The 25,032-nt window shown below is 52.4% G+C and overlaps 10 protein-coding genes and 1 non-coding gene across 11 annotated transcripts; 6 read left to right on the forward strand and 5 right to left on the reverse strand.

Moving 5' to 3' along the window:
- Positions 1-910: 910 nt before the first annotated feature.
- J4E88_004405 (uncharacterized protein) lies at positions 911-2,119 on the forward strand (the record flags this gene model as incomplete). The annotated part of the gene is made up of 1 exon (XM_049398051.1): positions 911-2,119. The coding sequence occupies one exon, from the start codon at positions 911-913 to the stop codon at positions 2,117-2,119; it is 1,209 nt and encodes a 402-aa protein (XP_049256496.1).
- A 3,651-nt stretch (positions 2,120-5,770) lies between these two features.
- On the forward strand, positions 5,771-6,575 carry J4E88_004406 (uncharacterized protein; the record flags this gene model as incomplete). The annotated part of the gene is made up of 2 exons (XM_049398052.1): positions 5,771-5,893; positions 5,955-6,575. 2 exons carry the CDS (start codon positions 5,771-5,773, stop codon positions 6,573-6,575), a joined length of 744 nt encoding a protein of 247 aa, XP_049256497.1.
- Positions 6,576-7,090: 515 nt separating this feature from the next.
- J4E88_004407 lies at positions 7,091-7,182 on the reverse strand. The gene has a single exon. It is a non-coding gene; the product is annotated as a tRNA-Asn (tRNA).
- A 167-nt stretch (positions 7,183-7,349) lies between these two features.
- On the reverse strand, positions 7,350-8,292 carry J4E88_004408 (uncharacterized protein; the record flags this gene model as incomplete). Its single annotated transcript, XM_049398053.1, has 4 exons — positions 7,350-7,420; positions 7,470-7,583; positions 7,666-8,126; positions 8,192-8,292. 4 exons carry the CDS (start codon positions 8,290-8,292, stop codon positions 7,350-7,352), a joined length of 747 nt encoding a protein of 248 aa, XP_049256498.1.
- Positions 8,293-8,972: 680 nt separating this feature from the next.
- J4E88_004409 (uncharacterized protein) lies at positions 8,973-9,950 on the forward strand (the record flags this gene model as incomplete). The annotated part of the gene is made up of 3 exons (XM_049398054.1): positions 8,973-9,082; positions 9,139-9,662; positions 9,712-9,950. 3 exons carry the CDS (start codon positions 8,973-8,975, stop codon positions 9,948-9,950), a joined length of 873 nt encoding a protein of 290 aa, XP_049256499.1.
- Positions 9,951-9,954: 4 nt separating this feature from the next.
- J4E88_004410 (uncharacterized protein) lies at positions 9,955-11,022 on the reverse strand (the record flags this gene model as incomplete). Its single annotated transcript, XM_049398055.1, has 2 exons — positions 9,955-10,676; positions 10,725-11,022. The coding sequence occupies 2 exons, from the start codon at positions 11,020-11,022 to the stop codon at positions 9,955-9,957; spliced, it is 1,020 nt and encodes a 339-aa protein (XP_049256500.1).
- A 1,468-nt stretch (positions 11,023-12,490) lies between these two features.
- Positions 12,491-14,704, forward strand: J4E88_004411 (uncharacterized protein; the record flags this gene model as incomplete). Its single annotated transcript, XM_049398056.1, has 4 exons — positions 12,491-12,593; positions 12,653-13,422; positions 13,481-14,311; positions 14,360-14,704. 4 exons carry the CDS (start codon positions 12,491-12,493, stop codon positions 14,702-14,704), a joined length of 2,049 nt encoding a protein of 682 aa, XP_049256501.1.
- Positions 14,705-15,530: 826 nt separating this feature from the next.
- On the forward strand, positions 15,531-16,694 carry J4E88_004412 (uncharacterized protein; the record flags this gene model as incomplete). The annotated part of the gene is made up of 1 exon (XM_049398057.1): positions 15,531-16,694. The coding sequence occupies one exon, from the start codon at positions 15,531-15,533 to the stop codon at positions 16,692-16,694; it is 1,164 nt and encodes a 387-aa protein (XP_049256502.1).
- Positions 16,695-17,656: 962 nt separating this feature from the next.
- On the reverse strand, positions 17,657-21,280 carry J4E88_004413 (uncharacterized protein; the record flags this gene model as incomplete). Its single annotated transcript, XM_049398058.1, has 3 exons — positions 17,657-17,941; positions 17,992-21,135; positions 21,185-21,280. 3 exons carry the CDS (start codon positions 21,278-21,280, stop codon positions 17,657-17,659), a joined length of 3,525 nt encoding a protein of 1,174 aa, XP_049256503.1.
- A 1,321-nt stretch (positions 21,281-22,601) lies between these two features.
- On the reverse strand, positions 22,602-23,549 carry J4E88_004414 (uncharacterized protein; the record flags this gene model as incomplete). The annotated part of the gene is made up of 1 exon (XM_049398059.1): positions 22,602-23,549. The coding sequence occupies one exon, from the start codon at positions 23,547-23,549 to the stop codon at positions 22,602-22,604; it is 948 nt and encodes a 315-aa protein (XP_049256504.1).
- A 484-nt stretch (positions 23,550-24,033) lies between these two features.
- Positions 24,034-24,870, forward strand: J4E88_004415 (uncharacterized protein; the record flags this gene model as incomplete). The annotated part of the gene is made up of 1 exon (XM_049398060.1): positions 24,034-24,870. One exon carries the CDS (start codon positions 24,034-24,036, stop codon positions 24,868-24,870), a length of 837 nt encoding a protein of 278 aa, XP_049256505.1.
- Between the last annotated feature and the right edge of the window lie 162 nt (positions 24,871-25,032).

The raw sequence follows: 25,032 nt of genomic DNA on the forward strand, positions 1-25,032 counted from the left end.
CTTTAGTAGTATTTATTAACTTATTATTACTACGCTTATTATAAGCTTTATTTTACTTATACCTTAGATATAGCGTAGATATATATATTTAACTAAGATATTATAAACTTAAAGACTAGAAAAAAAATAGTAGTAATAATATAAGTATTAATAAAGAAAGTAACGCGTAAGTAGGTAAACTAGACATAGTAATAATAGATATTTTAGATATAGTTAAAAAAGCGTAATAAGCGCTATTAAATAGTGTATCTAATATAATAAAGTAATATTATAGTATAAGTAAAGTATAAAGTTAAAGTAATAATAGTATATTATTATAATACTAAAATCTATATTACTAATATTAGTGCTATTTTCTTTTAGACGCTTTATAAAAATTTATGTTTAAGCTTACTTATTAGTTTAGAAGTTTTATAGTATTTAATACTTTTATTTTCTAAGCTATAATTAGCTTAGTAGCTTTAAGAAGTTTTTAGCGCTGCGCTAGCGTGTTAGCGCGGCGCTAGCGCAAGGGTTAAACGCACGGAATCTCGGAGGAGCGTATGATTTATGAGATAACCTGGGCACAGCCCCAGAACGCGGATTGATCCACGCGCATGCGAGCGCGAACACGACCACGATGAACGCCTGGCAACCTCCGACAGATGCGGGCTCCATACACGCAAGCTATTGCAACTTGACGACCCTGTACATCCACTCTAGCAAGACAGATGCGAACGTCTGCGCGCGCTCCAATAGGCACGCTTGGAATGGAGAATAATGCTAGAACGAACCATGGCTCGCCCTCTGAGTCAACTGCGCCTGGCTAATATGTAGCAGCTGTATCGCATCTGTTGAAGGATACAACTTAGACTTTGTAGAAACTCTAATAGCAATCTAGACCACCTATTCTCCTCGCAGAGCTGCCACCATGGCGCAAGCAGAGAACAAACACGCGAGCGATAACCCTCGAGATGGCTCCCAAACGAATTCGGCGCGCGCAGCACGCGACAACCCAATAGATCTCCACGTCATCGGTCGCGGCACATGCGGCACCATTTACACCAGCGTGGATCTCTCCACGGCTGCATACAAGATTGGTCGGGACCGAGACGCACTATGGAATGATATACGGCTGACGGCTCACGTACATCAGTCGTTGATGGAGTCAGAACGCCACTGGAAAATCAAAGATTACACTCCCAGGGTGCCAGCTATCAAGGGCTGGGTAGCAGATGAAGCTAAGGAAGACTTCTGGGCAGAATTCGCCGGCTGTTTCACGGAAGCCGAAGACAAGAAGACGGCACCGTTCCTGTTTTCTCTGTCCCTTATCCCTACATCAGGCCTTGAGGTTCGACGCGCTCTGATAACGCGCTACGAGTTCACTACATCCAAAGCCGCGGTATTCGCCAATCCCGAAAACGACTTTTGTCTTGTGCGACCGTATCTTGGACTAGCAACACGCAAGGACGAACCGTTGTGTAGGTCGGACAATCTTTGGAACTTTCCTCTAACAAGGGAGGACCTCAGGTCGTTTCCATTCGAGGATGACCTGGCGATGGAGTTGGCGAAAGAAATGGCTACAGGCCTCGCTATCATACATTGGCATGCTCTCGTAGACGGTATGGATATCGAGTTCGTACTTGGTGGAGTGAATGATTGGGATGGGGAGCAAGTCATTCTTGCTAAAGAGCTCGAGACCTCCGAGCCCTTCTGCTCTTCCTCACCGCCGAATCTCGTTCTCGGCGCCCCGATGTCGAAACCCAGCTGGAGACAGAACCGATGGGACCGAACACATCATATGTCAGATGAAATGCGCCTTTACATCCTCGATTTCGACAAAGCCTCGCTACTCTCCTTCGATCGACCCGAAGCCGCCATACAGCGATTAGTCACAGCGGTGACCTGTAACGATCCATACTTCCCCGATCCTGCTGCTACAGAAGACGGAGGTAGACAGTTGTGGAATGCTTTTAGGGCGACATACCTCGAGACTGCACACTCTGTGTCAAAGCCCCTTCGACGGACGTATGGGAGACGAGCGAGAGGCTGGCCATTGTGGTTTATGGGACAATGGGAGAAGAAGGCGGAACAGCTGTCGGGAGGGAGGAACGGCGAGTTCATCGAGTTTGGGGAGTAATAACCTACCGCGGTGTTCTGGGCTCCAAGGCGGTTCACCAGTCGCAACACCTGCGATACAGATGAGCTCGTTTCCCGAGATGTATCTTGTATACTCTGCGGTATGGAGGTGAACGCTGTGTTTCCATTTGATATGCTGTGGAATCCTGCACAATGAATACGTCAGGGTCAGGTACACTCCATGAAGGGCGGGCTCTGTCGCAGCATCCTCCATCTTCTCTGTGGTAGCGGCTTTCTCCAAGGCTACCTCCTGTTTCAAGGCAGCAGTCACATTTCTCACAATGTACACGACGCCTTCCGTCGTTATCAAAGCAATCAGCTCCCCTTACATCTTTCGGTCTCTTACTTGATACGACCAATACATCGCGCCAGGCACCTTTTTATGATCACAGCCTTGTGATCGTCCTTCGCATGATCGAGATGCAGTATATCCGACTAGTTCGCCATCTATTTTATGCGATGATGGCCTCCTCGAAGCTTCTCACGGAGGACGTGATTGGTTTGGCCTGATGTCAGCTGCCAAGTCTGTGGCGTTGCTCAGCCGCACTCGTTTCTGTCTACTCCCGTTAGTATATCTCCTCAGAAACCCCTTCATTCAAATCTGCTGCCTTGCATCTCACAGTCGGAACCGGGGCTTTACCTTATGGCCAGGGATTTCGCTATGTCAACAAACAACACAAGCACTAGTGTCTCTACCAACTCAACACAGGTCCGGCAGACTGCCTCTACCCGGTACTCGCCTCTTCTGCACAACAGCGACAGTTTCCGACTTTTGCGCGTGCTGCCTAGCCTGCGCCAAGGTTCTCCATTACGATGCGAATTATTCACGTCTTCGATCTCACGCGAACGAGACCAATATATCGCTGGGTCGTACGTCTGGGGTCCGCCCGAGCCAAAAATGACCATATTCGTTGACGGCGAACACTTCCAAGTGCGAGAAAATCTCTTCCGCTTCTTAAAAGCCTTCCGCAGCCGTTACCAGCCGCAGGTGATATGGCTGGATGCCATATGCATCAATCAGGACGACATTCAAGAGCGGAGTCATCAAGTTCAAGAGATGAAACAGATCTATTCTGGCGCCAAGTGCGTTTACAGCTGGCTAGGCGACTACGAACCATTGCCTCATACTGGCATTTTTGACCGACAGTACATAATAGATTTGTACTATCGATGCCGAAGAGATGGACGCCAATATACACGACAACGACATCTGTTCGAGTACATTTCGAAAGCCGAGTATTGGTCGCGGATGTGGATCGTTCAGGAATTCATTCTTGCAAAGGAAGTCCAGTTATTGGTGGGAAAAGACACACTTCCCTTGAGCAAGTTGACGATCATGCGAGATGGCGCTCTCTTTAACGAATGGACGCAAACTAGAAACAATGTGACCGCTCTCATAAGCTATCGAAGTGCGTGGAGGACCTTTGAGGCATTGTTTGAGAATTTTGGAATGTTACCTCGATCAGTCCCTCTAGACGGTGTTTTCGCTCTGGTTGGCCTACTCGAGGGGACTGAACAAGACTTGAGGCTCATCAGTATCGCCGATTACAGCCTCACTGTATGACAGCTTCTCCAGCAAATCTTGGCGCTAGACATCCTAATGTCTCCTTTCAGATTTGCCGAACAGTACAATCGTTATGTTATCAAAGGGCAAAGAGACGACTACATGGGCGGTCACGTTGGTCTGAAACTGATGAAAACCCGGTCTATGCAACTACGCGGCCATAGTATTGCGATAACGCAGTGCAAATGGAGCCGCTCACGACTTCCGCGATATCAACCGCCTAGACGAAAAGGTTCTATCGAAGTGCCTCGCAAGTATAAACTATATCCGCAACCACACGGTGCCGATGACAGTAAGTACGCGCGCACTAGATGTTCCTCTATGGAGATGGCTATGGGTATACGAACGTCTCGACGCATCAAGCCTCACAGAGAATGGAGTGAGATCGCCCACGATACTGTCGAAGTCGCAATGTACACATCGCGATGGCGCTCCATTTCTGGGCAAAGTGGCGTATCAGTCGGACTGTCCTGGTATGTTCGGATACCAACGCGATTGGACTCTGATCTTTGTACGCACGTCCTAGTTGAAGCTTGCGACTCACGATGCGCCACTACCTGTGCCACCCATGCAGTCGTTGGCTTCTCATGGAAATTTTCCCACGAGCATGAGGAGACCCGCGATCCAGCACCGACTGCATCAATTGATGTACCGCTACTCGCCTCTTACGCCGAATGGCATGTGTCTGAGCTTATTGACAACATCCGGCAACGGTCAATGGAGATGATGAAAGTCATAAGCAACAAGGTACGCATGACCGCGAACGGCAGGTTCAGTATTTTCAAATATCAAACCGCGTACAAACTAGAGACGGATGTCGAGACCATGGTGCTATTGTCGACCTTTATCAGAGGTCTGGAAACTCATAAAGGCTGGAAAGAATTGTTAGACCTGGCAATGGACTTGATACCAAAACCAGAAACTGAAGAAGATGCTACGAGGCCCACGTAGCGCCCTCTTCCGAAGGAAACAGGTGTCCTAAAAGAGTGGGCGACACGTGCGGATTGATGGACGAGAGAACCAAGGGACGCTACGTTGCGCTACTGAGGCAGATGCGTCTCTCTTGACTACTCACTTAAGAGCATTAGGGTGTCACTTACTGTATGTTGGTTGTGTCTTCGTATCATGTGTGGATGGAGAGAAAGTAGCTAGGCTTCCAGCGTGTGACGTTCTGCTCTGCTACTTAGTGCAATCGATAGCCGATACAATAGCCGCCTTTCACACTGTTTTTGGCCGAAGGCTCTTCTGTATTATTAATTGTATTGTGACGGGCAGTATTACGCATCGTAGATATCATTTCATATAGTAAGAAAATGACATAGGTTTAGATAAAGTTGCATAGAGTATAGTCTTACTTAGTACATAGGATTTCCACTCCTCGTCTCTTGTAAGATGTGCGCTGCGGGATGTAAGACCTGATTGTAACTACCAACACTTTGAGTACGATCTTGATAAAGACTGTTATTATACATATACAATTGAGACCTCGACTATGCTTCCTTATGCGAGCCTAGCCAGGAGCCTAGGATTCTAGTATATGTATAAGTGTACTAAGACGGGGGTGTCTAATGCGGTGTGTTTCTTTCGGGGGTGGGATCGGGGAGGAGCAACCGGTGTTGTTTGATTAACGATTCAGTCATTGTATATGCATCGTCGTGTGTCAATCACTGCTAGAAGAACAACTAGTAGGTTATCGTGATATGGGCCGGTCAGAGCTCGAGTGACGGCTCGCAGCGGCCGATCATCATGCCCTTGAGTGGGGATGTACTCAGGGGGCTCTCGGCAGATACGATTCCAGTGAAGCTCGTAGGGATATATAGCCACAATGTCGGCGATACTCGGAGCGAGCGAGGCAGCCTGAGCCGAGTAAACTGATAGGCAGCAACCACAACAATAACAATGTAAATAGTGCCTATTAGCCGAGTAGTAAAGGCGTACAACTCTTACAACAGCCAATAGTGATCCCTCGTTCTGCCAACGAAAGGTACAACCTCACTGACCTGCACGTCTTTCCCGACTCTAACTGCTTGATTGCACTACCCATAAACCTCTACTATCTAGCAAATATCGAATGCAATCGCCACAGAGATGCCTAACTACGCGCGACAGAGTTCCTTGGACCTGGACGAGATATTCGGCCACTATATCAAGAACGACAGCAACGCCGCCATGATGAGAAACATACGTACGAAAGAGAGAATGAGCAGCGCTGTAGGTAGCCGAGAGAGACTGGACTTATGTTGAGAGAATACACTGACCTCTCCAACCACAGCACCACTGCGAAGACAAGGAGTGTGGCGGCGGCCCATCAATGAGATGTGTCAGCGCGCTGCACTTCTGCTGGTGTCTCGCTCCCGTCATCGACATGGACAAGAAGTCAGATACATACGACGAGGTCGTGATCTGTGGGCAGCGCTTTCAGTGTATCTCTCCCAAAGGATGCGCCGTGCATCCATACCTAGCGGGCTACAACCTCGACGTCAAGAACGCGCGCAACAACTACCCGAATGTCAAGGTCGAGTGGAAGGCCATCTTCGAGTCATTCAAGGCTGAGCACGACATAGCCATGGCAGACAAGACGGAGCAACAGGAGTTGTTGAAGAAGGAGGAAGGGATGACCGAACCTCAAAAGAACCGCTACCGGAAGCTGCAAGACCAAGCTGCGTTCCGGAAAAGGCTCGAGAAGGAGCCTGATATCGACCAAGAGGATACTGCCCAGGAAGTACCATGCCTACCCACCACGACTCCCGCCCGACCCCGTCGAAAAGATACCAAGAAAGCCAAGAGACAGAGAGCACGTAGAGACCGTGATGATGCAAAGGCCTCCGAGGAGAAGGCCGAGGAAGACGATGTGTCAGGTCAGACAAGGGGTCTAGAGGTGAGACCGGCGTGAAGAGAGGCAAGACGCTCGTGAAGTCAGGGCTGGTTGCCCGGAAAGACCGGAGGGCCAGATTGACTCAATCTTCCAAGGGCCATCGAAAGAAGGTGACATTATAGCATGGTGTGTGGGCGAGCATAGGTATCGTGGATGGTGTGGAGTGTGCGTTGAGATAGTGCTAGCCCTGGAGAGCTTTGGCAGTCAGGCGGCAAGAGACTTCGAATGAGAATTTTGAAACGTACAATATCGCGATCACATTGAAACACGCATTCTATCGCGTCATGACAGTATGAAATGCCGCTTGCGACGTCTTGTATATGTCGACGCGTAGTGTTGTTGTGAGGACGCGCAGGAAGGAGCATGGCCATAGCGCCAATCGATGACGTTTGCCGGTTATGTAATCCCACAGCCAGGTGGATCCTCGGCAGCTGTCAGTCCATGCACTACCCACAACCAGCATCTCAAAAATGTACTTCTCCATCAACCCACGCCAGTCTATTGTCTTGTCCGCACAAGCAGCAAAAAATTCACTCCTCCGGGAAGGCTCGAACTTCCAACCTCCTGATGACTGCTACTGCAAGCTGTAACAGTCAGACGCGCTAGCCAATTGCGCCACAGAGGATAACTGAATTGTGATGTGCAAACCCTCGATTGACTGGACCGTCATTCCAGGGCCTGCGCAGTCCGTTACGCCTTCTCCATGCCGACCTACGGCTTTCCAATCCATACGGGTGGGCCCGGGATGTTGTATACCTAGGCAATGTCGTCAGCATAAGCTTTTGCAGCAACTCATGTCTCCATTGGACGTACCGTCTTTTCCGAGACCTCGGGACTGTAAATGTCGATATTGATCTCGGGTTCTATCTATCATCAGTCGCATACTCTTTACTCGGCCATTGGTATACGTACGGTCCATACTCCACACGCCTGGAATCTTGACCATATACTCCTCACTAGGAATCGAGCCTCCCTCCTTATCGTTCGTGACTTCCAAATGCGCGCATTCGGGGTAAAATTGTGGTTCTGAGCACCCCAGATCATTAGCGCGTTGCACCTTCCCTCATCCTCGAAGAGCTGCATCTGGAGGAAGGACCCATGGACATACTATTCGCGGAATGCAAGCTAATAATCTCATGCCTCACCAAATATCTTCCCGCCCTCAGCCCTACAGGCACCATCTCACTCCACAGACTTGGACTCCCATCCCACATACTGAACGCCTTCTGGAACCACTCCCCAGTTTCGATGCTTCCTTCCAGTAACCCCTTTTCGCCGATCTTGAACCAATCTGCCGTCTCGCTAGCAAAGGTCGTGCAGTCATTCTCGGCGTTGTCGCAGTATGCCATCCAAGCTATCATAGGACCGACGGTATGCACCCAGTACGAGTACACGGCGGTTATGTTTTCGCCCGTGCGAATGGGTATGTATGCGCGAGCGGGTGTACCGGGGGTGTTGCAGGAAAGAGACGTGTTGGTGGTTTCGAAAATGGGGTTGTTGGAAATCCATTTTCGTTGTGGCATCCATACGGCGGCATCCTGCATGGCCTGGTCGCCATAAGGATCGTAGCTATAAAGATCGTTAACTGGATCGACTTGTTTACATTCTTTGAGGACTCTGTATCTTGGCCTTACCCAGGGTACCATGTGTCTCCGACAGTATAGTTCAGAGCTCCGCCATGAGCAGAGACCCGGCGGGCTAAGAGTACGACGGTGGATGCGAGGAGGGACCACATCGTGAATGTTCTTACCCTGAGCGGAATGCGATTAAAAGTGACTGTTTGAGCAAGCTGATCTATTCTTAGGAGGATATTATGTCTTGTCTGCTCAAAGTGCCTCAAAGTAAGCAGGACGACCTTCGCGAAGCTCCCCACATGACACCAATGTCGGCCTCATATAACGTACCAGATATTCAGCCCAGCCACCCTTCTATCCGCGGACCTCTGTAAGCAGCACTTGCTCATTGCTCTGTCCCTATATTGCGCTACTTTCAGGCATCGCGAGGCTTGTCTAAAAGCTGCGCCTGACGTCAAGCTTCGTTCGGCACTTAGAGTAGCTGGATTAGACTCTGAGGATGGGCCAACCAGTAACATCAAGTCCTTGTGTTTCACATCGGCAGTCGCAAAGTGGTAGACGTGGAATGCAGGGATACAGACATATGCGGGTAATGTGCGAAAATGCTTGGTATGAAGCTTGATTGCGAGCACCTCGCTCTTTATCCGGAGCTACCTAATAACGGCTCTGATGATTGTTGTACTCCATGTGGTGCCACAAGATACAAACACTACATGATGAGACGAAAAAATCGACTTCCACGAATGACAGTCGACCCCACTCTGTCAATGCGGAGCTTGTGGGTGTATATAGTGACCAAGCTCCGACATGGAAATGCCAAACTACCTCCAGCTCCTCCAACATGCTCGCCCGAACCTTTGTTGCAACCCTCGCACTTGCTTCGGGTGTTCTCGCTGCGCAATTGACACAAGTCTCGAACTATGGCGGTAGTGCGCGAGCAAAGCCAGGCATGTGAGTGATCCGCGCCCCGCCTTTCCAAGGTTGCAATGACTAACACACTACCCAAGGTGGGTGTATGTACCTGACCAGGTCAAGAGCGATGCGCTAGTCGTGGCGATCCACTCATGCCAGTCGTCGGCACAGAAGTATTTCCAAAACTCCCTGATTCCATGGAAGAAAGGGTCGGATAGCAAAGGCTACGTGACGGTCTGGCCGAGCTCCACGACTGAGTGTTGGGATGTATCCAGCAAAGCTTCGTTGTCGCATAATGGCGGTGGCGATTCGAACGCGATCGCGAACATGATCATCTATGCGATGGACAAGTACAAGATCGATCCCAAGAAAGTGTTCATTACGGGTGGCTCCTCGGGTGGCATGATGAGCAACGTTCTGGCCGCCACATATCCCGAGCTCATCAGCGCAGTGTCTCTATACTCGGGTGTACCGGCTGGATGTTTCGTCTCTGCATCCGGAGCAGCGGCAGCATGGAATAACACCTGCTCCGGCGGACAGTCCATCTCGACTGCGCAGCACTGGGGTGACGTAGTTCGAGGAATGTATCCCGGGTACAATGGAACACGACCGCGCATGCGTAAGTTCCAGGTCTTGTGCGCTCGTGAACCACGTACTGACTTCTCAAGAATTCTGGCATGGCTCGGTAGATGGAACGCTTAGCCCGAAGAACTACGACGAGACGCTGAAGCAGTGGACCAATGTGTTTGGAGTCAGCACTACGCCGACGAGCTCGAAGAAAGATACGCCAGAGCGCAACTACCGCACTGACGACTTTGGACCGAGTGTCGAAGGTATTTGGGCAGTAGGGGTAGGCCATAGTGTTCCTTCGCATCTGACCGTATCGGAAGCCTGGTTTGGCCTATAAGCGTTCAATGGCTCTCGCTCCTACGATGCGCTTCCTTTGGTACTTCCAGCGTAGCCCTTCGTTCTGGTCGTCGGACAGGGCTGATATCGGGACGCGGCGAATCCTGTATAGGTGGCGGAGATGTACTGCCCTCGATACCTGACGTAGATGCAATACTTGCCGCATATACGCTGTTTTCCCTCTCTTCGCGGAGCTTACTGTACGTGCGACTGATCCTTTCTAGATCGGGATTTCGTAGGATCTCGCCAGGAACTTCGGGAAATCTATGAGTGTCTTCGTCATTGCCGACATGATCTGTATCAAGCTTCTCATGCGCAGCGTCGCCCAGGTAATTGCCAGCAGACGTCAGCCATTTACGCACAACGTTTCTACCGGCTGTCGGCTGATCAGCCTGGGTATTCTCTTGTTGATCATCGTAAGAAGAAGGGCTGGGTTGAGGGTGTTCGGATCCGGGATGCGTGATAGTCGGGATGAGTTCAATAGCATTGGGCGACTCCGAGCGTATGCCCAAGCCATTCTCTGCAATACCCTTGGGGCTAAAGTAGGTCGGGGAAGGAGGCTGTGGAGATGGTCGTCGCTCGCTACTACGACTGGGGCGTGATGAGCCAGAGTTCTCACAATGGTCCACATGCTTCCCCTGGGGAGCCTCATCACCACCAGTCGACCACAGGATATATAGAGAGCCAAGTGCGGCCAAGATTGTTCCAGCTATGGGTGACCATTGCCCTGAGGACTTTGTTAGCACCGAACATACCACTGCGCTAGACTACTCACCAATCGAAGCCATAGGTTCCGTCATATACCGCACCTGAGGACTGAAGAAATTTGCTTCGCCAACGCCAATGATCGTGATGATCACCCCGCCAAATAAGGGGATCTCTATGACACTCAAGAACTTTCTCACGACGTTGTTGATGCCTTTCATCTCTCCAACGGTCATGTTGGCGCCCTCGATCCGAGTGTCTAGCGGCTCCACGTGACGTCGTCTCTTCCAGTTGATCTCCAGAATCTTATCCCATGTGAAGATCAGGGACAGTATCGCAGGTATGCAAAATCCGGCCGAGAGCAGCATGGCGGCGTTGAAAGTCAGGATGCGCGGCACGGGAATGACATAGACGTCGGCAGCAGATCCGCCTCGCATCGGAGAATTCGGACCCACGCTTTCAGAGCAAGTCAGATTGCAAGTAGCATGCTCGTACGGAAAATTAGCGGCACCTTGGAAAGGATTCCCATTGTCGTCGCTGCTACAGGCCGTTGGAGTGACCCGGTAGAACTCGACGCAGAGGGCCAACAGCCCCATTAGGATCAGTATCGTCCAGAGAAATATGATGTTGCGACCGGGAGACTGGAAATAAGTTCGCGACAGTCTCACGGTGAGAGGCGCTGCTAAAATGCCAATTGCGCAAAACTGGAAAGCCTGCACAGGCGAAAACGATCGATCAGTGTTTGTCGCACAGCATATTGGCACTAAGAACTTACGCCGTAAATGTCCATATCGACGCCGCCTGTTACGGTTCTTGGTCAGAAATGCGCTTCTTGGAGTTCTTGGTGGCCGTTATACTGACCATTCGTATGCGCGGCTGCTAGCACGAGGGCCTGCAGGGCCGAGATGGCCGGCAGAATTAACACGGCAGCCAGACATGTGTTCCGTAGCCATTCTGCTTTGCGAAAAGTTACACATGCGGCAACAAGAACATAGTACAGGATCTGTATTCATGCATCAGTTTTCTGATAGGTCCAGACCCACTCTACACGTGGGAAGGAGTTGGTACTAACACGCGACCCTGCTCCATAGTTGGACGAAATGGGCCAGGCACAGACGACTTGTAGCGTTGGGCTAGACGTTGTAGCGGACGAAGTAGCGGTCGCAAAATCGGATAGCGCTGTAGTTGCAGACATGCTTCCCTGGTATGGGTAAAGACAGATGAGATGAAGACATTGCTGGATGAGCCGTCACGAAAGAAGAGCAGCGGCATAGGTATTGCGCAGCGCGCATAAGGGCGCGACTCCGGGGTAAGGCGTGCCATGTAGATCTCCAATGGTTTGGGGCAATGCAGATTACCGGTGAACTATATCGTCTTCGCCTGTCGCAGTTGCATAGGGCGAGAGGCTGAGTGGAAGGCATGACCTGTCAGCGCTGGACCCTTTCTCGATACGGGAGGCGCTACTTGCTAGCGGCCCAACCGGCGCCGAGATGCCATCATCTTGTCATCCTGGGCTGCGAGCTCAGCCTCCTGGGCTGCAGATGTCGCGACAATACAAGAGCCTCACTTGCCTGCCGCCATGCCCATGTCGCGCGTCATCGTACAAGCAATTTCTCGGCATCGGTACTGAAGTCCACGGTTGCGACGGAGGTCCAGGCACGCCGGCTCACAGATCGCCTGCAACGTCTAGCGGGCGTACGTACCCATCAATCGGCCCTTACCCAGAACCCAAAAGCTTGTTCTTGCACGTTTTAAACGTCAGGACACCTCCTAGGGTTTTTCTGGCCCCAAGATCATCTTGCAGTGTGGATTTCCAGCATTGCAACGGGGCGCAACATGTTGAATCAGCGCGCCACAGAGACAGAGAGGCCTGACCTTGATACTAGCAAGATCAAAGAGTGGCGCTCCATAGTGACTCTCATTGTTTTCGTACTGACAAGTAAGTAGCGTGTGTATACTGACCTTGCAGATGGCGGACTAACGAGAAAATGCTTGTAGACATCAATGTTCTGTTTCCATTCCACATACCCATATATGTGCCGCGGATACTATGGACCCCATTCGTCAAGACCATGAGCGCGTTGCGCATCATCGCACCACCTCAACACCCAACGAGGGTCCGGAATGGCAAGCCTGGACCATTCGTCCGGTTCGACTTTCCCATGAACTTCATAACGACACCTCTGGTAGCGGATCTCTTTCTACTAGCCATCCTTGCTATTGGCGCAAAAGAAGTAAAGGGTGGCACCCTGGGTGATCAGGGTATTGTTCCATACGATATCATGCTGTTCTTCCTCTCTCTTGCTTACATCGCCATTTCTGTTGATGCTTCCGGTCTCATTAGATGGCTAGCTTTCAAGGTGTTGCAGAAAGGAGGGAAAGTCGGTCACCGGCTTTTCTTCTACCTGTATGCCTTCTTCTTCCTTCTCACTGCGTTCATCGGTAACGATCCGGTCATTCTATCCGGCACTGCGTTTCTGTCGTACATGACGCGTGTATCGAGCAACATCAAGCATCCAAGGGCGTGGATCTTCACACAGTTCTCGGTCGCCAACATCGCATCGGCGATACTGGTATCATCCAATCCGACCAACCTAGTCTTGGCTGGCGCGTTTGGGATCACATTCATCAAGTACACGGCCAACATTATCGTACCAGTTCTTGTCACGGGAGTTGTACTGTATCCTTTCTTGTTGTACATCATCTTCCACGACGAATCTCTCATCCCCGCCTCTATCAAGATGGAAGATCTTCCAGATGAGCTCAAGGTAAGCACTCCCACAAGCGAGGTGTTATAGTATGTGCTGACAAAGCTTCCTCCAATAGAACAAGAAACCGGTCAATCCCAATATTCCCTTCGCCAAAGGTGCACTCGAAGACAACGAAAGCGATCCCAACAGTGACGACGACGAACAAGAGAAGAAATTATCCCTCGAGGAAGTCCTGAACCCATTCTTGGATAGGAAAGGCGCAATGTTTGGAGCAGCCATCATGGCAGCTACACTGATTACTGTCTTGGCGATCAATGCTGCCTCTCAAGGCTCTCATGAACGTCCGGTGTTCTGGGTCACTTTACCCGCTGCATTCGTCATGCTTATCTTCGATCTCACAATGGGTTGGCTCAACCGGGCAGAGACACGTAAGATCGCCCACGAGGGCCGACGCAGAGCAGAGGCCGCACTTGCTGAAAGAGCTGAGACTAGGAGGCAGTCTGTCATACAAGAAGAGCTGGACGCGACCGCCACTCAAGCGGATCACAAAACGGCCCAGAACCCCGAGGAGAAGTCGCGGCCATTGACTGAGGCCTCCAGTCACATATTGAGCGGTCGAACACGGGAGATGATGGGCGCTGAACTCGTATCGCAGGACGAGAAGAGGCTAGAGCCAGCCAAGAGGCCGATGCCAACCACACTCGCGTCACTCGTCGCAGACACGTATAGATGGGCACAGGAGACGTTTCCGACAACTATGACTGTCTTCCACCACCTCCCGCTGGCGCTTGTTCCTTTCGCCTTTTGCATGTTCGTGCTGGTCCAGGCTTTGGTCACCAAGGGCTGGGTTCCGGTCTTTGCACATGGGTGGGACCACTGGGTTGAGAAGACAGGGACGGTTGGTGCGATTGGAGGCATGGGCTTCGTTTCAGTCATACTGTGTAACGTGAGTGTCCATTTCACCATAAAACTCCAGTAGCTAACCTTGGACCAGTTTGCTGGAACTAACATCGGCACCACAATTCTCATCTCTAGGGTGGTACAATCGTGGCAAGAAATCCACCGTCAAAACGGCATTCCAATATCCGATCGAACGTTCTGGGGCACGATATACAGCATGGCGATTGGCGTGAATTACGGTGCTTTCAGTCTCGCCTTCAGTGCATCGCTGGCGGGCATGCTCTGGCGCGATATTCTGGGCAGAAAGCACATCCGTGTTGGTGGTCTGGAGTTTGCGCGCGTCAATCTGCCCATCATCGCGATCACCATGCTCGTCGGTCTGGTAGTTCTTGTTGGCGAGATCTACATCATGAGGACGGACGCTCCCTATGATAGGTGATGGGGCAGAACATCAAGGCTATCCATATGGATTGCGAACTGCGCTGTATGCCACTTCAGAAGTACTGTTTCCTCTCCCGACCTTCTCAATCGCCATCGCCACATTTGGGCGTACAGCAATAGTCTAGAATAGACTGTGCTCCTCCTCCGTTCGGGCAATTGTACTCTTCTGAGACTTCGTTCTTTGAAGATGGTACTAGGCTCAGGGACGAGACAAGCGTCGGCAGTTGGCGAGAAGGGACCAAGGTATGGATGAACGGCGGATGAGGCATTGGGATATGCAAATGGGGAAACGGAGGCTCAAAAAGACAGATACGGCGCGAGGCCGTCATACACACATCCGCAATGGATGACGAGGACGGGTCGATGCAAGACTCTAGACTATAGACGCGCGCGACACCAAGGCCGGAAGGACTGTCTCAATCATAATCAACACTCTACTCATACCCTTTCTCTTCAACGGCAACACGAACGTCGTAACTGCCCGGTGTCTCAAAGCTCGGTCCCTTTCTCGTGACACCACCAGCATTGCGTTAGCGCGTCATTAGCGCGGACCCTGACATCCGCTATCCCACGCCTACGACTCCCAATACTTTCACAAAAAACACTCTCAGCGTAAAATCCATATTTGAGTCCTTAGTATGGCAAACGCAAGCTCTTTCCGCGACAACGCGCCCACGCTGGAGGCAACCGAGGCAGAGCTGTCAAGGTCAGTGATAACATTCGCGACATCTACAAACGATTGCTCACACCTTATAGGCTTCTCGCAGAAGAGATTTCTGTCCAGACCGAGTAAGTCCTGTCTTGGAGCGATCGCACAAGGATTTATGGCTGAACTCCCACGCAGGCTTGATGAACTCAAGAACAAGGTTGCAGAGCTCGAGACCAGGCGGGAGGACGTAGGCAGGGCATGTCATCACCTCAGCCGCGTCGTCGCTGAGAAGCTGTGCCGCAACTTCATCGACAAGTTCCACACCACTCTACCACCAGAGCTCCGCGAGATGGTCTACGACTACGTCTGGGACGAGCCCATGCTCAGGCTAGTCTTCGATGACGTGACCTTGTACGAGAAGACTTCGAGCACTACAAGTTTCCCACGGTCCTTCGCGTCCACTGGCCATCGAGGGCAGGACAAGATCAATTTGGCGCCTTGGTCCGTACCCTGCATGGGAGACAACTGTCGCTGTTTCCTTTGGTGGGAGCTTCCACTCTGGGTCCAGCACCAGTATGTCGGTATGGACGTTGCAAAGGAAGTCGCCAAAGCATACTATCGCAAGATGTCCGGCCGTCAGTTGGATGCTAATAACCTTCATGAACTCACCCACTTCCTGTCTAAAGATCACTTCCACCTCGGCGTCAAACCTCTCGACCACATTCGTCGCCTGGAGCTCACCCTGGCGCCGGACGCTTACATCCAAGACGGAGGCCGATCAAAAGACCCCATTCAGAGCAAGGAGGGCTTAGACATCTTCGCGTACAATCTCGAGAAGCTTTTGGATGTGCGTGTCAAGAAGGGTTTCCACCTCACGGTCAAGCTCGAATGGAATGGTGCTCTCATATACTGTACGCCGGTCTTGCAGCGCTCACGTCGCGTTGTCAACGCGTTGATGAAGGAGGGTACCGTAGTCACTGTGGTTGCTTGGGAGAAGTGCCAGCAAACGGAGTACATCGTCTCGGACTACTACGCACTTGCGCCGGAAGCCTGGCAGGCAAAGTGGATAAAGAAGGTGCGAGAAGACCAACGTCTGGAGGGCCGTCGCTCTGACTCCTACATGGACCATATTATGGCGTTCATCGATAACTCTGTCGAAGTTGACTTCGGCATTGTTGACAATGACCTCATGGATGATTCAGAACGAGAGAACTTGGAAGACGAGGCGTTTGTGAAGGCTTTGACTGGCTTGGAAGGTCCCGAGAGGAGTGTTCCTAACCCGTTCGCCGGCTACTACGCACATCCTGATGGAGATTCCGATCTGGAGGGCTCTTTTTGAGTCTGGTCATTGTTCATACGTTGCGGTGTCGGACACCCGTGCGTTGGTGCTCAACGCCCCGAACGTCTGCGTATAGTACTAGATACTACTGTTGGGCTGGCAGACATGACGATGTATGCCGAAAGATACTCGGGTCTATCTCAGATTCCCTAGCCCTGATATATATGAAAAGACAGAGTCATCCCATTACTCTTTCCTTTCTCTCACGTGAGGACACTCCAGACAAGCGGATAGTATCACAACATCCAAAGAAAAGTCTAACACCCACATAAAACCGTCGGCCTAGAAGACCACACTGCCTTGTGATTTTGTCATTATACCTTTTTACGCCAACTTAGACTGCAGCGCACCTTCGCTGTACAAGGTGGTATTAAGATGCAAGATCTTCCATCTCTTGAAACATTCACATCTTTCGCAAAGTATCGCAAAGAACACAGTGAGACAACCAGTCCAGACAGTATAAGTGTTGCGCAACAGCCAAAATGGCGTTGCAAGATAAGTTCAATTGATTCATGCCAGATCCCCACCAAATGTTTTGTTGCCTAGTAAAAGACCCTACCGGACGTCACATCGCCCCGTTGATCAACACCAAGTAAACACCATCAAGGATGACGACAAATCAGAATCTCTCCAAAGAAACAAGCCCAGCGATAAGAAGGCTCTGGCAATTGCAGGCCGAAGAGTAAACGCCAAAACGCACACCCAGATGTTTTGTGACCAGCAGAAGAAGAAAAGGAAATCGACCCGTACCCGACCAGCGCCATGCTTGCTATGTACATTTGCCGCAAAAGAAAAATGGAAGACTATAATATCGCAAACGGAGATTAGAAAAGTAGCGATTAAGTGGTATCGTGCTTAGGACATTACAAGGAACTTCGTAGACAGAGGTTTCGCTGGATAGAGATGAAGCATCCAGCGAGAAAGATCAGATGAGAGCGCAGCAAGATAATGCCTCACTAGCGCTACGCTGCGGGCGAGGTCATGGGCGATATGGCTGGCGATTCATCGGCACGCCGGTTATCGCTCGTTCCCGAAACGATGGTGAATGGCGCCGTGGACCCCGCCGCTGGTGGGGCAGGCTTCACCGCTACACCATTTGGCTTCGGCGTCAAGACCGCAGAACCGGGTGGTGTTGTATCCGACTCTTCTTCTGGAATAGTAGGACAGTATGTTTTGAGGACGTGTTTGAGGGCGGGGCGGCGGATAGGTTTCGAGAGGAAGAAGTCCATGCCTGAGTCAAGGCATTCCTATGACTTGTTAGTATAATAGTAGCGAGATCAGGACGCTGATTACATACCTTCACGTTACTCTCCTCCGCGTAAGCTGTCAGGGCGACAATGGGGGCGGAGAAACCAGACTGCCGGATCAGTCGCGTTGATTGCAGACCATCCAGGTTGGGCATTTGGACATCCATGAAGATGAGGTTGTATGGAGCTTTGCGTTCCATACTTTCCATGACCAAGTCGAGCGCTTCCTGACCGTCCTTTGCGACAGTGACATCGTACACATCTTCAAGCTTCAACATGCGCAGTACAACCTCTTGATTTGTCTTGTTGTCTTCGGCGACGAGAACCTTTACTTTGTCTCCACGTTTTGTTGCTTCGGCTTCAACACGCTTCATAGCGGCGACCTGCGAGTTTGGTGATTCCAATGGCGCATTCGAAGCGAAGAAAGGCTGACTAAGACCGACAAGACGAGGCTGGGTATCGGTGTCGAATGCAACTGGCCCGGACGGAGCAGTAGCAGCGGTGTTCCCAGCGACGATCGGGCCACTTGTAGCGGATTGTATCGAGCGGGCCGAAAGCGCGTCATCATGTGAGCGACCTCGCGGCGGCTCGTCGATCGATAAGCTGCGGCGCGGTGTCCCGGTTTCCAGGTTCACGTTCCTGGAGCTGGCTGTACTGTCGGCCCGACTTGTAAGGTGCTTCAACGGTATTACCATAGTGAAGACACTTCCGTGTCCGACCTCACTCTTGAGACCGATCGTACCCTTCATCAAACCAGCCAGCTGCGAGACGATACTCAGGCCAAGACCGGTGCCACCAAACTTCTTGCTTAGACCCAAGTCGCCTTGAACGAAAGGCTCGAAAATCTTGGCATGTAGATGGTCGGGAATACCTGGGCCAGTGTCCTCGACTTCAAACTCGAAAGACAACCACCGTCCCGGTGGCGGTGTTGGGGCTCGCTCCTGAGCCATGTAGCGGGAGAACGCATCTCCCTTGCCCATGACGTTGATGACGTTGGCGGTTCCAAAGTTGTCGCTCGGTGTTGCAATTGAGACGGATCCTACCTCTGACGCGGAGGCTCTTACGCGGGTTTTCGAGTTGCGCGTTGAGCTCTGCCGTGATTGCAGAGACGCCTTGCGACTGTCTGACATGTGTGCCTCGCCGGGACAACGGATGGTAAGCGTGACAGAACCACCCTGTGGCGTAAACTTGAGACTGTTCGATACCAGGTTGATGACCACCTGAAGTATTCGATGTTGATCGCCGTACAGAACCATGTCCTTGAGTCGACCAAGCCCGAAAGGCCCGAGGTCGCGAAGCTCGTTCGGCCGTCCGCTATCGTCCAGGTTGTTCTCGTATGGTCCCTCGAATTCGACAGCGAGCTTGATGCCGCCCTCTCTTGCTTGCTTTTCGAAAATGGCCAAGACTTGAGAACTAATGTCCCGTAGCCGGAACTCTTTTTCGTCAAGACTGAGCTGTTGACCGACCTGGTTCTTGCTAAACGTCAAGAGATCTGTCAGTAGATTGAGTAGCAAGTCTCCACTCTTGTAGATGATGCCTAGCGACCGTCTCAGCTTGTTTGGGTCGTCTTCCGACATGCACACGGCGCACATGCCCAGAATACCGTTGAGTGGTGTCTTCAATTCGTGCGAAATGTTCGCAATGAACAGCGTCTTGCTCTCGTTGGCCGCCTCGGCCGCCTTCTTGCTCTGTTCGAGCTCAGCTGTTCTTTGTGCTACCCGCTCTTCCAGCTTCTCATATTGCATCATCAACTCATCCGTCATCTCGTTGAAGGTCGTTGTCAGATCCGTGAGTTCATCGTGAATGAAGTGTTTGCGGTCCTTGACTTTGCCTGGAATGCGGAACTGTCTCCGCCTCTCGGCTTCCTTCTTCTCTGCTCGGTTCATTTTTGCGTTTCTCCGGTAATGTATGATTTGACCGAAGAAGCCCTCTTTGCGGGCAAGGGCCGCATCTTCCGAACTGTCGTTGGCGCCATCGTTTTGCGAGCTGAAGTCGTCGTCCTCAAACATGTGAGGCGCTACTGTCTTTTTGGTAGCGTCGCGTAATCTTCGAATGGGTTGACTGGAGAAGTGTGCGACGGGGAATGCCAGAAGCAGCATTGCACCCATCGTGCCAAACACACAGGCAAGGATGACGTTCCGGAGGTGGTAGATGGGTCCCCAGACCTCATCGTGGGTCTGCTCTACCACAATCATCCAGTCGACCATGGGACTGTTAACGACAGCGTACCCAACGGCAACATCGTCGCCATCCTCGTTTCTGGTGGAGATGATGCTACCAGCATTGTTGGTGGCGCCAGTAGGCTTGGTAAAACCCTTGCGAATGGCGGGATATCTTGCCCAGTCGAACGGAGGCGGGTCAAGAGAGGTGTCGTATTGGCCATGCCGTTGCACCTTTGCTCGCTGTGTTGGCGGGGCGAGGTAGCGAACCTGTACGTTCTCGGGAGCGTTGGGGGTATCGGCGTCGTACAGATATGCCGGAGGAAAGGTATTCGTGGCATTGTCCGGGCCGAACAGCAGGGTAAGACCACTGTTGTCCAGACCTTCCATGGCGTTGACGACATTGGTAATCAGCGACGCGTCCAGGACAGCCGTCAGCCATCCTAGGGTGTCAATGTTGGACGTGTTGTTGATGATGGGTATGGTGACCGAGACCAAGCTGAGTGTTTCGTTAACGCGGTAGGGCCCGGTGAAGAGGTAGCTCGTGTTGTCAATGGTCCTGCCTTCGTAGTGTGCCTTGTAGGTGTTGAAGGTGTCGTTGTAGGGAATCGTCTCGACAGAGAACTTGGGGTAGAGCTCGGGAATGAAGCCGTACTCGTCATCGCCTAGCGTCGCATTCGTGCCGTCGGGTTTGAGTATGGGCAGCACAACGTCCCTCATGCTCTGTGCGGTCCGGTGGAAGACGGAGCGCTCGGAGGAATTGAAGGGGTATATCTGGGCCTGGACAGCCACACGGGTCCGCATATCACCAGAGAAGATAGCATCGTAGTCCTCGTCGACTCGGGCCCAGTTCGCGTCCGAGGTGTTGCCGTCGTAGTATCGGTTGAGGGCAGCCTGCGGGGAGAGGCGGTTCGCAGCCTGCTGGGACAGGATTTGCATCAAGTTCAGATTCGAGGAGAGCTGAGCGGCTTTGAGCGAGGCTGTCAGCGTCAGGCGAGTCGAGCGGATGTTGAGCACGAAGTTGTGGTTGGTGAGCTGGCAAAGTCAGTACCAGCATGGACGAGTATGCAGCGTCGATATGTACCCATGTTGCGACGGCTATGACGGCCAGGCCTATCATGGACGCCAGCAGAACCAGACATCCCAACTGTTCGCGGATGGGAATCCGCATCTTGACCATGGCTCTGCGAAGAGTCGCAGGCTGTTCTACCGACGTGCTTTGAGGGGAGCAACGCAGCCCGGGAATAGGTGGAGAATGCGCAGCCGGGGCGGATCTCACTCAGCTGTCCAAGCGGTACCGGCGAGCTGACAGACGCGAGGGCGGGTGTTGTGGGTAGGCAGAGGGAAATGTGCGAATCCCATTCCTCGCAGCGGGCGGCGGCGGAGTTTTCCAAGCGTATCGTCGACGATCAGTACAGGATCTCGATTACTCTGGGGCGCGGCTCAGAGGGCAGGCACGCAGGCGAGGTGGAGTGAAAGCACGACCAAGGCTGCTAGGCCCGAAGCAGCGCGACAGGTGCGTCGGCCTCTGGTGGTGCAGGGTTTATATTGCTTTTGGCCGCAGGTCCCGGGCGAACGATTGCGAGCAGCGGACTGGCGAAAAGAGAGGACGAGCGGGAGCTCTGGCGGGCGCGGGCGATGAGTGTGAAGCTGGACGAGCAGCTCGGCGGCGGCGGCTCGGTGCAGGTCGCAGTCGCGTCCACGGTGGTGGAAAAGGGCAGAGGGCGGGCCTCCCGGGGCGAGATTAGGCGTTGGTCCCTTCGGGCTAGACACCTCGAACGTTGAACATGGGCTGATGGCTCCAGACCCAGGCGAAGGCTTGGTTCGCCACAGCTTGCAAGCTGGCCCAGGGCAATGCATGGACAGAGCAGATTGCGCTGTGCAGAGGCGTCAAGTCTGGACGCGTACTGCTGTCAGCCACACTCAGTGTCACCACGCTGTCTGGCAGTGTCTGCTGTGGTGTTTGGGGCGCCCTCGCAGCGTTGCCTCTCCACCAGCAAACACGAGTTCGAGCGACTTGGCAAGCGGGGATGGCCTTGTCGTCTTGGACGGGCCCGTCTCCACCTGCTCTTTTGATCGGCAGATTGGCTCGAGTCGGTGCGATCCAGAACCTTCGCCCGGGTCGGGCGCGCATAGGGGTTAAGCGTCCTGCCTCGCCTCCGAGGCATGACTGGCATGAAGCCACCGGCACAAAGAAATAAAACATCACGTCGAAACATCAACATCACAACGGCTGTTAGGTGGTTGCTAGCAGTCGTTGCCCGGTCCGCGCCGCTGTCTCGAGTAGTGCGCGAGCGCTGTCACGCCGTTTTCTAGCCTCATGACGCCGTCACCCACGCTCTGGTAGGCCATGCCCCAGATCGACACCCATCTCGTCTCTAGGTGCTTTCTCGGCCCTTCCACGCGTGGCACAAGCACAGCAACATGGTACCTTTCGCGTCTTTCGGTCAGCCAATATCTGCATTGCACCACCTAATATCCAACCTTCAGCTACATGCATGCTATCCTGCCCAGTTGCCCAAACTCGAGTAGCCTGCTGTCGAGCCCCGATGCAGCGACGGCAGCGGCATCTCTCTGGCCACCGACCCCACTCGCCCCAGTCCATCCGTCTTCGGGTTCGTGTAGTTCCTACCCATTCTTTTGAAGAAGGTAACGACAATCATGACACCACAGACCACCTTGTCGATACCGCCTGGCGCCAGCGTCAGTCCGTCGCGGAAGATGGTCAAGTCGCCAACCTCTGCACCTCTCAGCGCGAGCACGCCCTTGTCTGAGAATGTAAAGCGCGCAATGACTTTGCCAGAGTCCTTGTCGCTCAGCACCAATGCAATTGGTCGCATGTCGAGTGCCCAGACGTACGTCTTGTCGTCGATGGTGCAACTCCAGTCCTCAAAGTTCATCGACTCCATCTTGTACCGCGTACACGAGCCATCCTCCACGGTGTAATCGAAATGCGCGCGGGGCCGCCAGGGGAAGCCTCCGTCGTTGTCATAGGACAGTGCGGCTATGTTGCGCTGTCGCATGTCCTGCGAAGTATGGAGCACCTCCATCTCCGGCTTCTTGGAGAAGACGCGGAAGCTGTTGGTTGTGATCCGGTACGAGGGAGCGACGGGCGCATCGTAGGCAGCGAGCATTTGTATTTTGCGATCATACTGGCGGAGACAGTAGGTAGCGAGGGGCCCGTCGTGTGCGCCGTAGGCAGGAGCTGGCATAGCCTCGTCATAGCCAGGAAGCTCGTCATCGTGCTCGACGTCGAGGAAGTCCAAGGCGTTTGCACGCAGAGTGGCGGACATGGTGCATTTAGTTATCTTGTCTGCTGCTAGTCCAAAGGCCGTGGCATATATACCCTCGCCGCACGCATTGCACTCGTAGGGAATGCGACACCCATCGCGCGTGTGAGCAGTTGGCTGGCCTATGACGAGGACAAGAGCTGGTGCCGAGCCAGTCATTCGCTGTGTTAGTCATCGCTACACGCGTGAACCTGCCCGATGCTGCTCACATCGGCCACTACACGCCGAACAAACGAGTATGAGCGCCCCGTCGTAAAATCAGCTTCATGGACTGCAGACGCGTCAAAGCTCTTGGGGTCGTGTCTGCTCCACAGGAACAAGATCCGTCTTGCTTCTAACAGCTGCTTTCGGGTCCGTGCGCTCTTGCCCTGTCTGAGATGCCGGCAGGAGCACCAGGTCTGTCGACAACAGCTAACATCGTGAGACCTGTCAAAACCCATCGTAAACTCTTGCAACACGTGCGAACACAAGTCGTTGCTATTCTCTATTTCTCGTGTCGCCCCGCAACCCGCCAAGCTCCTTTAGTCTTACGTGCATGGCCTACCTGCATCTTCCACAGCACAGCTCCCTAACTCAACATCTCCACCCTCACTTGCCCTCAAGACAAGGCATCTATACTTCTATTCCATCGGATATAGTTAAGATGACAGACTCCAACCCCCTCGTCTTCTACGACATCTCCTCCCCAATCCAGCCCCGCTCCTACGCACCCAACCCCTCCAAGGCCCGCCTCGCCCTAAGTTTCAAGGCCGTACCTTTCAAAACAACCTGGGTCGACCTCCTCGACATCTCCACCGTCCGCAAGGGACTCAACTGTCCCGCCACACGTAAGCTAGACGACGGGTCCGACTTCCACACCCTACCCATGCTGCAAGACTCGTCCGCAGACAAGGTCATCGGAGACAGTTTCGACATTGCCAACTACCTCGAAGACACGTTTCCCGATTCTGGTGGCTGTCTATTTCCTAAAGACTCTACTCACACGGGGCTTGACTACGAGAGTCCGAATAAAGACACCATGTTCTATGCACCCCTCACATTGAACGAAGGGGCCAAACATGAGGCGTATGCAAAGTTCAACACCCATGTTGACGCCACTTTCTCTGCTCACGTGGTTCTTGTTGCTCAGTACATGCCGTTTAACCCTGAGACCGCAGACGCCGCGAAGGCACAGATGAGCAAACGTGCGCACTTGAATTCCTGGGACAGTATCTGCATTCAAGGCGAGGCTAGAGAGCAGCTCAAGGTAGCGTTCAAGGCGGCGCTGAAGTCACTGGCAGATCTTTTCATGGTTCATGAAGAGGGGCCGTTCTTGGAGGGTGAGAAGGCGAACTATGCGGATCTTATTGTGGGTGGATGGGTGAACATGATGGCTTCTTGTATACCCACTGAAGAATGGGACGATTTTCGGACGTGGCATGGAGGTGTGTTTGGAAGGTTGCATGATGCGTTGCGGGAGAAGTACTTTGTGGGCGTATAGTGAGCCATTCCTGGAGAGGGATAGTTGTCGCAACATTCGATGGGATATATGACGCGAAGTAAAGGGGTAATAGAAAGAAAGGAGCGCTATTGTCATGGCGGCGAATAGCACGTGAAGATATCGAGTACTTCATCGTTTTGGGTTCCACTGTGACAGACTCAA

The sequence above is a fragment of the Alternaria novae-zelandiae genome, assembly GCF_023758075.1.
Source record: "Alternaria novae-zelandiae strain BMP 2774 chromosome Unknown scaffold_7, whole genome shotgun sequence".
Lineage (NCBI taxonomy): Eukaryota > Fungi > Ascomycota > Dothideomycetes > Pleosporales > Pleosporaceae > Alternaria > Alternaria novae-zelandiae.